Here is a 16,720-nt window from a genome sequence, read left to right as displayed (position 1 = left end):
CACCCTCGGTATGTGGGGTCGGCGCCTTACCGACTGAGCCACAGGTGCCGCCCATATGTATTTCATATTAACATTTATGTTGATTTCTTTCTTTCTTTTCTTTTTTTTTTGCCAGGGCTGGGTTTGAACCTCCTACCTCCGGCACACGGGACCAGTGCCCTACTCCATTGAGTCACAGGCACTGCCCTTACTTTTTTTTTGGACAGTCTTACTGTGTCACCCTGGGTAATGTGCCATGGCATCATAGCTCACAATAAACACAAACTCTTGGTCTCAAGTGATCCTCTTGACTCAGCCTCCCAAGTAGTTGGGACTACAGGTGTCCACCACCACACCCAGCTAATTTTTCTATTTTTAGTAGAGGCCAGGTCTTGCTTTTGCTCAGGCTGGTCTGGAACTCCTGAGCTTAGCTGATTTACCTGACTCGGCCTCTCAGGGTGCTAAGATTATAGGCATGAGCTACTGTGCTCAGCCATTGATTTCTAATATTACATATATTATCTATGTATGTCATTATAAAAATGTTCTCTTTTCCCCAGTTGTCAAGTAAAATTGATTTTGTAATATTTTTATTACATACCTGCAGAGTATACATACCCAATATTAGAAGCAGGAGCCTCAAGCTCTTTGTCCTTCTACCTGTGTTATTCCATGTGTCCATTTTTTCTTCAAATTGCCTTGATTGTATTTCCCCTGTGTCTTTCATGACCCTTGTGTGTTTGTTCTACCTCTTCCTGATTTATTGCCTCATCACCTAGTCTTTTCTTCCTTCCTATTCTATCTCTTCACAGTGTTGCTAACATACTCTCCCTAGAAGAGTATAGATTTGTATGTATCTTCCCTACTCCCTTTTTTTTTTTTTTTTTTTGTAGAGTCAGAGTCTCACTGTATCGCCCTCGGGTAGAGTGCCGTGGCGTCACACGGCTCACAGCAACCTCTAACTCTTGGGCTTACGCGATTCTCTTGCCTCAGCCTCCCGAGCAGCTGGGACTACAGGCGCCCGCCACGACGCCCGGCTATTTCTTTGTTGCAGTTTGGCCGGGGCCGGGTTTGAACCCGCCACCCTCAGCATATGGGGCCGGCACCCTACTCACTGAGCCACAGGCGCCGCCCAACCTACTCCCTTTTTTTAATAGCTTGCAACAAAGGTACCTCCATCTACCTTTGAACCTTCTCCACTGCTACTATTCCTGTTATTCTTTTGTTTTAGCAAGATGTCCTTTTTTTTTTTTTTTTTGAGACAGAGTCTAAAGCTGTCGACCTGGGTAGATTGCAGTGGTGTCATAGCTCACAGCAGCCTCCAACTTGGGCTCAAACAATCTTCTCATCTTAGATTTTCTATTTTTTAGTAGAGATAGGGTCTCTATTTTGCTCAGGCTGGTCTCTGAGTTTGGCAGGTGCTCATAATGCCAGCTACTTGGGAGTCTGAGGCAGGAAGATTGCTTGAGCTGAGGTGTTTGAGATAGCAGTGAGTGAGCTATGATTGTGCCACTGACACTCTAGATTTTTTTTTTTTTTGTAAAGACAGAGTCTCACTTTGTCACCCTTGGTAGAGTGATATGACATCACAGCTCACAGCAACCTCCAGCTCTTGGGCTTAGGCGATTCTCTTGCCTCAGCCTCCTGAGTCGCTGGGATTATAGGCGCCCTTCACAGTGCCCAGCTAGTTTTTTTGTTGCAGTTTCATTGGGGCCAGGTTCGAACCTGCCACCCGCAATATATGAGGCCGGCGCCTTACTCTCTGAGCCAGTGACACTGCCCCTAGCTTTTTTTTGTTGTTGTTTAGATAGAGTCTCACTTGGTCACCTTTGGTAGAGTGCTGTAGGTCTTAGCTCACAGCAACCTCAAACTCTTGGATTCAAGTGATTCTCTTGCCTCAGCCTCCCACGTAGCTGGGACTGCAGGCACAAATTACAACGCTTGGCTATTTTTCAGAGACGGGGTCTTGCTCTTGCTCAGGTTGGTCCCAAACTCGTGAGCTCAGGCAATCTACCCACCTCAGCCTCCCAAGTGCTGAGATTACAGGAGTGAGCCACTATGCCCATCTGGCACTCTAAATTATAAGTTTTGCTTGAATAGGTCTACTTCTGTGGTCCCCAACCCCTAGGCCAGGGACCAGTAGTAGACCATGGCCTATTGGGAACCAGGCTACACACCAGGAGGTAAGCAGTGGGCAAGCTTCATCTGTTTTTACAATCTCTCCATGCTTGCATCACCACCTGAGCTCTGCCTCCTGTAGGATCAGCAGGGGCATTAGATTGCCATAGGAGCGCAAACTGTAAACCGTGCATGTGAGGGATCTTGATTTTGTGCTGCTTATGAGAAGCTGATGCCTTATGAATGATCTGACATGGAGATGTGGTACACTTGAATCATCCTGAAACCATCTTCCCACCCCTGCCTATGGAACAATTGTGTTCAATAAAACATTCCTGGTTCTAATAATATTGTGAATCACTGGTATACTTTACTCCATTTTTTTTTTGAGACAGAGCCTCAAGCTGTTACCCTGGGTAGAGTGCTGTGGCATCACAGATCACAGCAACCTCCAATTCCTGGGCTGAAGTAATTCTCCTGCCTCTGCCTCCCAAGTAGCTGGGATTACAGGCGCCCACCATGATGCCTGGCTGTTTTTTTGGTTGCAGCTGTCATTGTTGTTTGGCAGGCCCAGGTTGGATTCGAACCTGCCAGCTCAGGTGTATGTGGCTGGTGCCTTAGCCGCTTGAGCCACAGGCGCTGAGCCCTTTACTCCATTTTTTAAATTTATTACTTATTTATTTACTTAATTACAGAGTCTCACTCTGTCACCCTGGGTGGAGTACTGTGACATCATAGCTTATATCAATGTCAAACTTTTGGGCTGGAGAGTTCTTCTTGCCTCAGCCTTCCGCATAGCTGGGACTACAGGCACCTGCCACAATGTCTGCCTAGTTTTTCTATTTTTAGTGGACAGGAGGTCTCTTGCTCAGGCTGGTCTCAAACTCCTGGGCTTAATAGATCCCCCTGCCTTGGTCTGTCAGAGTGCTAGGGATACTGGCATGAGCCCCCGCTCCCAGCCTTATTTTTATTTTTAATTTTAATTTTATTTAAAGAAACAGGGTCGGGCGGTGCCTGTGGCTCAGTGAATAGGGCGCCGGCCCCATATACCAAGGGTGGCAGGTTCAAACCCAGCCCCGGCCAAACTGCAACAACCAAAAAATAGCCGGGCATTGTGGCGGGTGCCTGTAGTCCCAGCTACTTGGGAGGCTGAGGCAAGAGAATCGCCTAAGCACAAGAGCCGGAAGTTTCTGTGAGTCCCGTGACGTCATGGCACTCTACCGAGTGCGGTAAAGTGAGACTCTGTCTCTACAAAAAAAAAAAAAAAAAAAAGTAACAGGGTCTTGCTCTGTTTCTCAGAGTAGAGTGCAGTGGTGCGATCATAACTTACTTTAGCCTCCAACTCCTGGGCTCATGTGCTCTTCCTGCCTCAACCTCCTGAGTAGCTAGGACTGTGGGTGTACACAACCCAACCTGGCCAGTATTTTTTCTTTTTTTATAAATGGGGTCTCTCTCTGTTGCCTAAGGCTGACCGATGACTTACGTCATAAACTTTTCTAATTTTTAAAATTTATATATACTCTTTGGTTTTCTTTTTTTTAGTATAACTGGTTAATGTGTCCAGTAAAGTTCATTTATTGTATTTTGTATTTGCTTAACTGTCTACTATGTTTGGATTGCAGTGTCTTCTAGAAATATTGGACTTTAATTTTAGAAAAATCTGATTCAAAGATAAAACATCACTGATATTTGAAAATCCACCTCTTGCTGTAGCCTTCAAGTTCCTAAGCACTTACACTAACTGGGATGTGTAAATGTGCTGCTGTTGTCCTAGGAGACTTCCTGCCGGTATACCGAGATAATTAATTACCCTCTGTATAGTGTTCTATAAATTAAGAATTAATGGCTCTCTATCTTTCAGGCTGGCATGGCTCTATATAAGATTGTCCCTAAAAACCCTTACTACTTTTGGTCTGTGATGAGCTTAATTATGCAAGTGAGTATGGCATTCAGAATGGTATTAATGTTTGTTTTTATTTTTGTATATAGTCATTGTTCTTAATGTATCTTCTGAACATTTTGGGTAGTATATTGCAGCATGTGTCAAAGGGAATTTACATATTGTCAGTTGACTTGTTAAGTTGAGGTTTGGGGATATTCTTTATGAATTGGCATATCAGTTTCTTTGTATGCAACATGGACTGTATTTTCCTTGAATCTTAGAGCCATTGCTAGGTTATTTGATTAAGTATAAGCCTTGAAAATATTTTTTTGAGATAAAGTCTCACTTCATCATCCTCGGTAGAGTGCTGTGGCATCATAGCTCAGAGCATCCACAAACTCTTGGGCTGAAGCGATTTTCTTGCCTCAGCCTGAGTATCTGGGACTATAGGTGCCCAGCACATTGCCTGGCTGTTTTTTAGAGACGGGGTCTCACTCTTGCACAGGCTGGTCTTGAACCTGTGAGCTCAGGCAATCCATCTGCTTCGGCCTCCGAGAGTTCTAGAGCCTTGAAATATTTGATGTTTTGAAGTGAGATTTGTCTTTAAGACAACATTGTTGATTAGTGAATAAGTTACTGAACTGGGTGGCTTTGTTTTTATCACTTGTCATTTCTGAGCATGAGTTTGCTTCCTTTGCAGAATGGAGATATTTATCTCCCAAAGCTGTAGTAAGGACCAAAGTAAGATTCCGTATAGGAGAGGATAGACAGGAAGGAGTTAAGATTAGGTGATTAAAAATAGGTGTTTGGGGATCAGACAGGCCTGTATTCATACACTGGTGGGGGAATGTCTTACTGTTATCAATGTTTTTTTCTCTATGAAATAAGCATAATATATACAATTGAAAGTTTGTTTACAAGGGTTGAGTTCTGAGTAGAATCTGGCAATATTAACATTATTGATATTTATTTTAATTATCAATTTAGGATAATTATAGCTATTAGTGAACTGTAAGTGGAAGGGATTGGCATTTCCTCCTTCTAATACAGGAAGATCTCAAAAAGATCTGAAAGTTTTCCTTTTCAAATAACCTGCTCATATATATAGCATAATAACAATATAGTTATATTCCCTCTTTACATATTTCCAGAAAAATGTGTGAACATCCTATTTAAAAATTAGACCATATTGTGGAAGCTTAGTATTTTAAGAATGCATAGGATGATGGAACTTTAGGAAGGAAATTTCTTATAAAGCAGCCTGCTTGCTAATGTACCCTCTTGACAGTTCATATTAGGTCTGATACTTGACATAGTGGCTTTGTAATTATGTATTAGAGTCACAGTACTGATCTGTATGTTAATATAAATAAATAGGGGAGAAATTAGAATGATACCTTTATGTTTCCCTCTGTAGTCTATATCAGCACAGGATGAAAACCTCTCAAAAACAATGTTTCTGCCGCTTGCTGAGAGAATGGTTGAAAAAATGGTGAAAGAGGACAAGATAGAAGCTGAGGCTGAAGTGAGTAATTTAAGCCCTACTTTTATGTTTTCATGATTTTGATAGTGCTACAATATTATGTTACAATATTATGAATGGTTATTTTATTGCCACTTGATAGGTGGGTCCTTTGTGTAAATGTGAAGCTTTGAAAGCCCCCAGCTTAGGTATGGTAAACACTGAGCTGTTTCCAGCAACTATGCTAGGCTGAGATGTATACAGGCAGTCCCCAAATTACAAACACCCAAGTGACATGATTTGCACTTATAAACGGGGGCTATTAAAATAAGTCGATAGGTAAATGCGTTTGTTTTCAGCTTACATACAAATTCAACTTAAAAACAAACCTATGGCACTAATCTTGTTCATAACCCAAGGGCTGCCTGTATAAACAGGGGAGATGCTATTATTTCTTATTGTCTGGTTTATCTCATTTGAAGGTAATGTTCTTTATATTAAATAACTTTTTTTTTTTTTTTTTTGGTAGAGACAGTGTCTCACTTTATTGCCCTCAGTAGAGTAGAGTGCCGTGGCATCACACTGCTATACAGCAACCTCCAACTCCTGGGCTTAGGTGATTCTCTTGCCTCAGCCTCCCGAGTAGCTGGGACTACAGGTGCCCACCACAACGCCCGGCTATTTTTTGTTGCACTTTGGTCGGGTCCGGGTTCGAACCCGCCACCTTCCGTCTATGGGGTCTGCGCCCTCCTCACTGAGCCACAGGCGCCGCCCTTAAATAACTTTTTTAAAACATGTGAATGACTATCTATTATTGCAAAGTTTCAACGGTTGCATGTTTTAATTGTTTTTTTCTGTAAGGTTGAACTTTATTATATGATCCTGGAACGTTTAGGAAAGTACCAGGAAGCCTTGGATGTCATCAGAGGGAAATTAGGAGGTAATTCTAATTAAATATTCCTATTTAAGCGTGAAAAATGTTTATTATGGAGACTTCCTCTTCTTTTACTCCATTTCCTGGTGAGGAGAGGGAAATTTCTGATGCAGAAACACAAGGATATAAAGACATAAAAGAAATCACTTGTGATCATTTTATGTTCTTATGGACTTCATTGTGTGCTATAAATTATATTTTTAAAAATATTTTTAATTAAAAATAATGAGTTCAGAAAATTAAGGTGTATAAAAGATGTTTCAGATCTCTAAAGCCTCTTCCCCCCACCTTTTTTAAAAATAGAGTCTTACTCTTTTTTTTTTTCACCCTCGGTAGGGTGCCCTGGAGTCACAGCTCAAAGTAGCCTCAGACTCTTGGGCTCAAGCTATTCCCTTGTCTCAGCCTCCCAAGTAGCTGGGACAACAGACACCCACCACAACACCCAGCTATTTTTATAGACAGGGTCTTGCTGTTGCTCAGGCTGGTCTCAAACCTCTGAGCTCAGGCAGTGCTCTTTCCTTGGCCTCCCAGAATGTAGGATTACAAGGGTAAGCCACTGCACCCAGGTAGAGTACTATGGTATCATCGCTCACAGCAACCTCAAACTCGGGCTCAATTAATCCTCTTGCCTCAGCCTCCGAAGTAGCTGGGACTACAGGTGCCTTCTTCTGGTTTTTTAGTAAAATGTAGCCAGTTTACCAACTTTTATACCCTTTAATTGTAGAGAAATTGACAAGTGAGATTCAGAGTCGAGAAAATAAATGCATGGCTATGTACAAGAAGTTGAGCAAGTGGCCTGAGTGCAATGCCCTATCTCGGCGCCTCTTACTAAAAAAGTGAGTAAATTCTTCTTTTGTACCATAAGACTGAATTGAGGCTGCTTTAAGGCCTTGCTACTGAGCTTTTGTTTGTCTCTGTGCATTTTGAGATTTCTAGGCATGAAGTATTATATTAGTAGTTGTATCCTGGATGTTTTTTAAAGTTTTCCATGAGCCTTCACCTTTCAGTAAAGAGGTATAATATTACTTTATTTTCTCAGTTATCATGGTGCTAAATATTAGTAGAGTCTTGAGAAGGAATGCTAGAAATAATTTATCAAATTCAGTATTAGTGTAAAAGAGAGAGGCTTATTTCCTGCAGCATTCCCTCCCCATAACCCCCACATTGAGGAAATGATTATTTAGGGAATTTTCTGTTAATAATATTACAGAATTTAAACAACAGAATTTAAACGACAGAATTTCTAGTCGTTTTATTAAAGAATAATCTCTTAAAAGTTTTTTACTTTGAAAATGCTTCTGCAATATGCCTCATTAAGGCTGCAGAGGAATCCCAGAGGGAGAGGTAGGCCACTCCTAGTACACCCCAAAATATACTTAGAATATAAGTTGAATACCATGGTTCCTAAGGCAATTTTGTCACAACTTGGGTTTAATCCTGTGTGCATCATTCAATCTGATTTTAGCTCAAATGACTGGCAGTTCTATCTGACTTATTTCGATTCTGTCTTTCGACTGATTGAAGAAGCCTGGACTCCTCCCGCTGAAGGTGAACAGTAAGTTGTCATCATTTCTGAATTATAATGGCCCTTTTAATTTTTATTTATTTATTTGTTTTTTGTGGCCCTCGGTAGAGTGCCATGGCCTCACACAGCTCACAGCAACCTCCAACTCCTGGGCTTAAGTGATTCTCTTGCCTCAGCCTCCCAAGTAGCTGGGACTACAGGCGCCTGCCACAACGCCTGGCTATATAATGGCCCTTTTTAATATGTTATACCCAAAAGATTTCAATGTAGGCATATTGAGTTCCCTTTTTTTTTTGAGACATAGTCTTACTTTGTTCTCAGTAGAGTACTGTGGCATCATAGCTCATAGCAACCTCAGACTCTTGGGCTCAGGCAGTCCTCTTGCCTCAGCTTCCCAAGTAGTGGGACTACAGGTGCCCGCAACAATGCCCAGCTAAATTTAGACACAGGGTCTTGCTCTTGCTCAGGCTGGTCTTGAACTTCTGAGCTCAAGAATTGACCCACCTTGGCATCCCGGAGTGGGGTTATGGACATGAGACGTGGCAGCTGGCCTTTTTCAGTTTATTTTACTATGTTTTAAAAGTATTGCATTTTAGAGATGTTCTATAATTAATTTAACATCTTCTATTGATACTTGGGTTTTTGTAGATTTCCTTTGTTTTTCTTTTGTCCTTTTTTGGAGGGAGCTTTTTTTTATTTTGAGACAGAGTCTCACTATGTCACCCTTTATAGAGTGCCATGGCGTCATAGCTCACAGCAACCTCAAATTCTTAGGCTCAAGCGATTCTCTTGCCTCAACCTCCCAAGTAGTTGGGACTATAGGTGCCTGCCAGGATGCCTGGCTATTTTTAGAGATGAGGTCTTGCTCTGGCTCATGCTGGTCTGGAACCTGTGAGCTCAGGCAATCCATCCACCTCAGCCTCCTAGCGTGCTAGGATTGCAGGCGTGAGCCACTGCACCTGGCCCTTTAAGATACCAGTTATGAACATGCTTACTTGAGAATGTTATATAATTTTTCTCAGCTTTCGAGCAATAAAATAAAATTTACTTATATTTTTATTAGGCAGTTATTTCTTTTAAGAGACAGGGACTCGCTCTGTCGTCCAGGCTTGAGTACAATGGTATGATCACAGATCACTGTAACCACAACTGTGCTAAACCTATCCTCCTGCCTTAGCCTACCGAGTAGGTAGGACTACAGGTGCACATCACTACACTGAGCTAAATTTTTGTTTTCTTTTAGGGTTGGCATCTTGCTCTTTTGCCAATGCTGGTCTTGACCTCCTGGCCCCCTAACTGTCCTCCTGCCTCCCACGTTCCCAAAGTGCTGGGACTACAGGCATGAGCACCGTGCCTGGCCATTGACAATATTTTCATATATGAAATTATACATTTTTTTTAAAGACATATAGATGGTTAATTGCTGCATTAGTCAAATGCCAAAATTGGGAGAAATTCAATTAGAATATGCTCATAGTTCTCTTTTTCCCATTTGTAATGCTTAATATTCATCAAAGTAGTTTTTCTTTTTTTTTTTTTTCTTTTTTTAATTTTTTTTTAGAGACAGAGTCTCACTTTGTCACCCTCGGTAGAGTGCTGTGGCATCACAGCTCACAGCAATTTCCAACTCCTGGGCTTAGGTGATGCTCTTGCCTCAGCCTCCCAAGTAGCTGAGACTACAAGTGCCCACCACAATGTCTGGCTATTTTTTGTTGCAGTTTGGCTGGGGTAGGGTTTGAACCCGCCACCCTCAGTATATGGGGCCGGTGTCAGAGGCCCAAAGTGGTTTTTCTTTTTAATTTGTTTCTTAAATTTGTCTTGACTTTAAGCTTTGCGAAGGACAATAGAGGCAATAAAAATACCTTTTTTTATGTTTTTATGCCCAGTTCTTTAGAAGGGGAAGTACATTATTCCACAGAAGAAGCTGTGAAGTTTATAGAAGATCGGATAACAAAAGAATCTAAAAGTTCTCGACATCTTCGAGGACCACATCTAGCTAAACTGGAGCTGATTAGACATTTACGAAGTCAAGGTTGTAATGATGAGTATAAACTGGGTAAGAAACTTTATGATACTTGGGATCCCTGAGGAGATGCAGGGATGCCCTCACTATAGTGACAAAGTCATGTTTGGGAAGCAAACATCTTCATAACCTGAAGAAATTTCTTTTTTTTTTTTAGAGACAATCTGACTTTGTTTCCTTCCATAGAGTGCTGTGGCATCACAGCTCACAGCAACCTCCAACTCCTGGGCTTAGGCGATTCTCTTGCCTCAGCCTCCCGAGTAGCTGGGACCTCAGGCACCCACCACAATGCCTGGCTGTTTTTTGTTGCAGTTGGCCGGGGCCAGTTTTGATGCCGCCACTCTTGGAGTATGGGGCCGGCGCTGTACTCACTTAGCCACAGAAATTTAGCCACAACCTGAAGAAATTTCTAATGAACGGATCACTTATAAAATTAGGCATCAAGTATTCAACTTGGCTTTATAGTAGCATTTCAGTTTTATCAGAGCGTTTGTCAGACATTGTCTTGCTGACACAACAATAAAATAAAAATCAAAGTAAAATTGACTATTTTATGTATTTATTTATTTATTTTTTAGACAGAGCCTCAAGTTGTTACCCTGGGTAGAGTGCTGTGGCATCACAGCTCACAGCAACCTCCAACTCCTGGGGTTAAGTGATTCTCTTGCCTCAACCTCCCAAGTAGCTGGGACTACAGGTGTCCACCACAATGCCCGGCTATTTTTTGGTTGTAGTTTTCATTGCTATTTGGCGGGCCTGGACTGGATTCGACCCCACCAGCTCTGGTGTATGTGGCTGGCACCTTAGCCACTTGAGTTACAGGCGCCGAGCTGAAAATCAGCAATTTTAAAGTTTAATAATAGATGGAAGGTTTCTTGAAAATCTGCTCTATGCATCACAAAAGCATTGACAAAAGCCTGTGTGATATACAATTTGTAACTTGAGAGAAAACTTACAAGGATAATGACAAGAGGGGAGAAAAGAATGATACAGATACTAAAACATTCAGAGAAGCCTTCTAGAAATTTGGTGAAGCCCTTAGACATTTTTGTAAAATATTTCTTTATGTTCTATTGCATAATAAGTAAAAGATGGCATAGTTGTGCTAGTTCCCGTTTGGCTGGAAAAATGACCTCATCCCAAAGGAAAAAGCAGTGGATCTTTCTCATACTAAGATTAATGCACAGTTTTCATTATATCTACAGTGTTTTGTTTTGTTTTTGTGACAAGGTCTCAAGTTATCGCCCTTGGTAGAGTGCGTGGCATCACAGCTCACAGCAACCTCATACTCTTGGGCTTAAGCAATTTTCTTGCCGCAGCCTCCCAAAGTAGCTGGGCCTACAGGCTTCTACCACAACACCTGGCTATTTCTTTTGTTGCAGTTGTTATCGTTTTTGCTGGCCTGGACCAGGTCCGAACCTGCCAGACTAAGCTATGGGCGCCGCCTATATACCTATAGTTTTTAAAATTTAAGACAGTAAGTCTCTCAATTTTTAGCTTCATTTTATATTTAAAATTTGTGTTAACAATTCCTGGTCTTAAGAAGGTCTCAGAACTCCTTCTGTCTTCTGAGTATCCAGGAGGTATGCTTCACATATGACTGGTTCAATTTTTTATTTTTAAGAGATTAGGGTTTTTGGTCTGGTCTTGAACTCATGGTGTCTAGCAATTCTCCCTTCTTGACCTCTCCTTGTTCTCTGATTACAGACGTGAGCCACTGAACTGGATTTTAAAACTGACAGGCCAGACCTCGAGTGATGGCTCACATCTATAATCTTAGCACTCTGGGAGGCCAAGACAGGAGGATTACTTGAGCTCCAGAGTTTGAGACAAGCCTGAGCAAGAGCGAGACCCTGTCTCTAAAATATAGCTGGGCCTTATGGTACATGTGTTTTGTCCCAGCTACTTGGGAGGCTAAGGCAGGAGAATTACTTGAACTCAGGATTTTGAGATTGCTGCCATGGCACTCTAGCCTAGGGCAAAGTGAGGTTTTGTCTCATACACACACACAACCTAGTATACCATCTTCTAACATTCATTCTAACATTCATTCTGATTCAAGCAAAATGTTTAATTTTTTTTTTTTTTTGAGACATAGTCTCACTTTGTCACCCTTCATAGAATGCCGTGGTGTCATACCTCACAGCAACCTCAAACTCCTGGGCTCAAGTGATTCTGTTGCCTCATCCTCCCAAGTAGCTAGGACTCTAGGTGCCCACCACAACACCCTGTCTTTTGTTAGAGACAGGGTCTCAAATTTGCTCAGGCTGGTCTGGAACCTGTGAGTTCAGGCAGTCCACCTGCCTCAGCCTCCCAGAGTGCTAAGATTGCAGGTGTGAGACACGGTGCCTGGCTCAAAATGTTAACTTAATTGAAGTAAGTGTTTCAAATTAGATCTCTCACTTAAATTATAAATTGCTTCAGCCTATGAATGATATAATAATTTTATTTTTCTGTCTTAGGTGATCCAGAAGAATTAATGTTCCAATATTTTAAAAAGTTTGGGGATAAACCTTGTTGTTTTACAGACCTTAAGATGTTTGTTGACCTTTTGCCCACTGCACAGTGTACAAAAGTAAGTACTACACTGTTCAGAATTCTGTTAAGTGCCTTTTTTTTTTTTTTTTTTGTAGAGACAGAGTCTCACTGTACCGCCCTCGGGTAGAGTGCCATGGCATCACACAGCTCACAGCAACCTCTAACTCTTGGGCTTAAGCGATTCTCTTGCCTCAGCCTCCCGAGCAGCTGGGACTACAGGCGCGCACCACAACGTCCGGCTATTTTTTTGTTGCAGTTTGGCCGGGGCTGGGTTTGAACCTGCCACCTTCGGCATATGGGGCTGGCGCCCTACTCACTGAGCCACAGGCACCGCCCTTAAGTGCCTTTTTTTTTATTGGAACTTGGAGGTTAATGGCTGGGCACGGTAGCTCCTACCTATAATCCTAGCACTCTGTGAGGCTGAGGCATGAAGATCCCTTGAGGTTAAGGGTTTGAGATCAGCCTGAGCAAGATCAAGAGCCCCATCTCTACTAAAAATGGAAAAATTTGCTGGGTGTTATGGTGGGCGCCTATAGTCGTAGCTACTTGGGAAGCTGAGGCAGGAGGATTGCTTGAGCCTAGGAGTTTAAGATTGCTGCCATGGCACTCTAGCCTAGGGTAACAGAGTGAGGCTCTTACCTCTGAGGGAAAAAAGAAACATGGACGTTATGTGTTTGAGTTTCTTTTCTAAAATTTCTAAGAGTAGTGAATACAATATACCACTCTAATTGCCCTATCAAGCTAAGTATTCTACATGCTATCACATTGAAGAGATGATTTCTTGGCTTGGTACCTATAGCTCAGCAGCTAGGGTGCCAGCCACATACACCAGAGCTGGTGAGTTTGAACCCAGCCCAGGCCTGCCAAACAACTACAACCAAAAAATAGCTGGGTGTTGTGCTGGGTGCCTGTAGTCCCAGTTTCTTGGGAGGCTGAGGCAAGAGAATTGCTTAAGCCCAAGAGTTTGAGGTTGCTGTGAGCTGTGATGCCACAGCACTCTACCAAGGGCAACATAGTCACACTCTGTCTCAAAAAAAAAAAAAAAAAGGAAAGAGATGATTTCTTTCTTTCGTTTTTTTTTTTTTTTTTTTTTTTTAGAGACAGAGTCTCACTTTGTCACCCTTGGTAGCTGAGACTACAGGCAACCGCCACAACACCCGGCTGTTTTTTGGTTGTGGTTGTCATTGTTGTTTGGCATGCCTCGGCTGGATTCGAACCTGCCAGTTCTGGTGTATGTGGCTGGTGCCCTAGCCAGTAGTTTTGTTTTTAAAGTAACTTTTTCACAAATCAGTAAAAATGTACAGACTAAAATAGTGAACAGCTTGTTTGATAACAACTCCTGTTTGAAATTTCTTTAGCAGTCACTAAAGAAGACATTAGTAGTGGACGTAATGATATATATGTAAAACAGCTTTTAAGAAGGAAGTAGGCATTATATAGGCATTTCATCAGAAGCAGGAAAACACTGAAAAGTGAAACATGACTTAAATATTATAATTTTATTTCAGTTTTTCTTTTTTAAAATGTGTATACTTTTTTTGTGCACCCTCTGCATACATCTGATTCTAACAATTTATACTAGTCTGGTTGTGGTGCTTTTATGAGCATTTTTTGGCAATCTCTGTATATATCTTATCCTAATAATTAATATAAAGTTGGGGGCCATGACTCATGCCTTTAATGCCAGCACTTTGGGAGACTAATGCTGGAGGATTGCTTGAGGTCAACAGTTCAAGATTAGCCTGGGCAACATACCGAGGATGCATCTCTTCAAAAAAAAAAAAAAAAAAAACTAGCTGAGTGTGGTGTATGGCATCTTTAATCTGAATTACTTGAAAGGTTGAGCCAGGAAGCCTGAGCCTATAAGTTGGAGGTGTGATCTTCCCACCACAGCTCTCCAGCCTGGGTGACAGAGTGAGATCCTGTCTCAAAGAAACCCTTCAAAAATCTCCCAAAACGCATATAGCTATAGACAAAAGGAAAAATTATCACAAATGCAAAATTTCATATGAGTGGGATTTTTTGTTTGCATAAAAATAGTCCCAGTAACTCAGGAAACTGAGATGGTTTGATCATGTGAGCCCAGGAGTTGGAAGCTGCAGTAAGCTATGATTGCACCACTGCTCTAATCCAGTTTGGGTGACAGGCAGAGTGATACTTTGTCTCTTAAGAAAAGGAAATTAGTTGGGCAAGTCGCTTGTTATCACTGAGACATCACTTTGGTTTTGGTAAAACTGTCTATGAAATAGCCAATCAGGGGCATTCTCCCTCTATGAACTAGCCAATCAGAGGCATTCTCCCCTACAGTCTGACACGTTTATTACTCTACCATCTTTGCTCCAGTATCCTTTGTTAATTGCACTCAAATGTCCTAGTAACTCGGAAAATAAAAGCACAAGTATGCAATAAATTATAGAGATGAGTTGTACACAATATGTGATTTTTTTAAAACAACTGATCATTAACACTTATTCTGTATTTGAGAAAATAAAGCTTCTCTCCAAAAAAAAAAAAAAAAAAAGAAAAGGAAATTAGGCTTGGTGCCTGTAACACAATGGTTATGGCTCCAGCCACATGCAACAAGGCTGGCGGGTTTGAGCTGGCTGGGCAGCTAAACAATAATGACAACTGCAACAAGAAAATAGCTGGGCATTGTGGCGGGTGCCTGTAGTCTCAGCTACTTGGGAGGCTGAGGCAAGAGAATTGCTTAAGCCCAAGAGTTTGAGGTTGCTGTGAGCTGTGATGCCATGGCACTCTACCGAGGGTGACATAGCAAAACTCTGTCTCAAAAAAAAGAAAATAAGAAAGGAAAGGAAATTATAACTACTGTAATAGTTGGAAAAACTTAAATAGCATCACAAGGCTTATATTGAGAAATAATAGCTGGTTCTTTGTTGTTCCATCTCCATAGAGGCAACTCACTTTTCAGTTCTTCAATGTTTCTTCTGTTATTACCTCCATATTGCTATATTATAGGTTTACATACAAATTTATTTTTACAGTTATATTCTTTATCTATTGGTGTCCTGGTGTAGAAGGTGGTCATTTAATTGTTTATAACATCTCAGTTTTCCCCTTATATACAAACATGAAATTCCTTTTTCTCTATCCCCCACCTTAGCCACCTTAGAAATATTTTTTATAGAGCTTGTTTGCCACCATCTGTTTATACGTTTGGCTGATAGAATTCTGAGATGGGGTTGGGAGTAAATGGGAGGGAGGATGGGACACTACTTTTTTTTTTTTTTTTGAGACAGTCTCACTCCGTCACTATTGGTAAAGTGCTGTGGTGTCACACAGCTCACAGCAACCTCCACCTCCTGGGCTTAGGCGATTCTCTTGCCTAAGCCTTCCAAGTAGCTGAGACTACAGGCGCCTGCCACAGCACCCAGCTATTTTTTTTGTTGCAATTTGGCTGGGACTGGTTTGAACCCGCCACCCTGGGTATATGGGGCCGGCACCCTACCCACTGAGGCACAGGCACCACCCGACACTACGTTTTTTTTTTTTTGAGTCTCACTCTTTTGCCCTAGGTAGAGTGCTATGGCATCATAGCTCACAGTAATCTCAAACTCTTGGGCTCAAGTGATCCTCTTGCCTCAGACTCCCAAGTAACTAGGACTACAAGTACATGCCACCACACCTGGCTAGATTTGTTTATTTTTAGTAAAGATGGAGTCTCACTCTTGCTCAGGCTAGTTTCAAATCCCTCAGCTCAAGTTATCCACCTGCCTCAGCCTCCCAAAGTGCTGGAATTATAGGTGTGAGCTACCACCCAGCCTGGACCCTAATCTTTTTTTTGAGACTGAGTCTCACCATGTTGCCCTCAGTAGAGAGCTGTGGTGTCACAGCTCACAGCAACCTCCAGCCCTTGAGCTTCAGTGATTCTCTTGACTCAGCCTCCCGTGTAGCTGGGAATACAAGGCACCCACCACAACGCCCGGCCATTTTCTTGTTGCCGTTGCCGTTATTCAGCTGGCCCGAGCCTAGCTCAAACCCACCAGCCTTGGTGCATGTGGCTGGCGCTATAACCACTGCGCTACGGGCACCGAGTGACACTAATCATTTTTTAAGCGAATGTTTATTCTACTTTCATTTTCAGCTGTGACTGTTGTCCTTGCATCTACAGTCCCTGTGCCTATGGTATCTCTGGGCAGTTTCTTCTGGCTATAAAACCCCAGGCTTCTACTCCTATTTAAGCATTTATTTGATCTGTGAGCTTGGAGAGGGGACTGACTTCTTTGACAGAATTTAACAAA

General features: G+C 42.0%; 1 protein-coding gene across 1 annotated transcript in view; it reads left to right on the top strand.

Annotated features, from left to right (window-relative positions):
• The window catches only part of LOC128584490 (N-alpha-acetyltransferase 25, NatB auxiliary subunit-like), a 77,355-nt gene that overhangs the window by 56,883 nt on the left and 3,752 nt on the right, over positions 1-16,720 (top strand). The window contains exons 5-11 of the mRNA XM_053589414.1: positions 3,959-4,033; positions 5,397-5,504; positions 6,303-6,381; positions 7,100-7,211; positions 7,841-7,930; positions 9,787-9,956; positions 12,386-12,498. Coding sequence (XP_053445389.1) covers positions 3,959-4,033; positions 5,397-5,504; positions 6,303-6,381; positions 7,100-7,211; positions 7,841-7,930; positions 9,787-9,956; positions 12,386-12,498 — 747 coding nt within the window. The remainder of the gene's footprint in view (positions 1-3,958; positions 4,034-5,396; positions 5,505-6,302; positions 6,382-7,099; positions 7,212-7,840; positions 7,931-9,786; positions 9,957-12,385; positions 12,499-16,720) is intronic.

This window comes from Nycticebus coucang, chromosome 4 (genome assembly GCF_027406575.1).
Source record: "Nycticebus coucang isolate mNycCou1 chromosome 4, mNycCou1.pri, whole genome shotgun sequence".
NCBI classification, from domain to species: Eukaryota; Metazoa; Chordata; class Mammalia; order Primates; family Lorisidae; genus Nycticebus; species Nycticebus coucang.
This window is presented reverse-complemented; position numbering and strand designations above follow the sequence as displayed.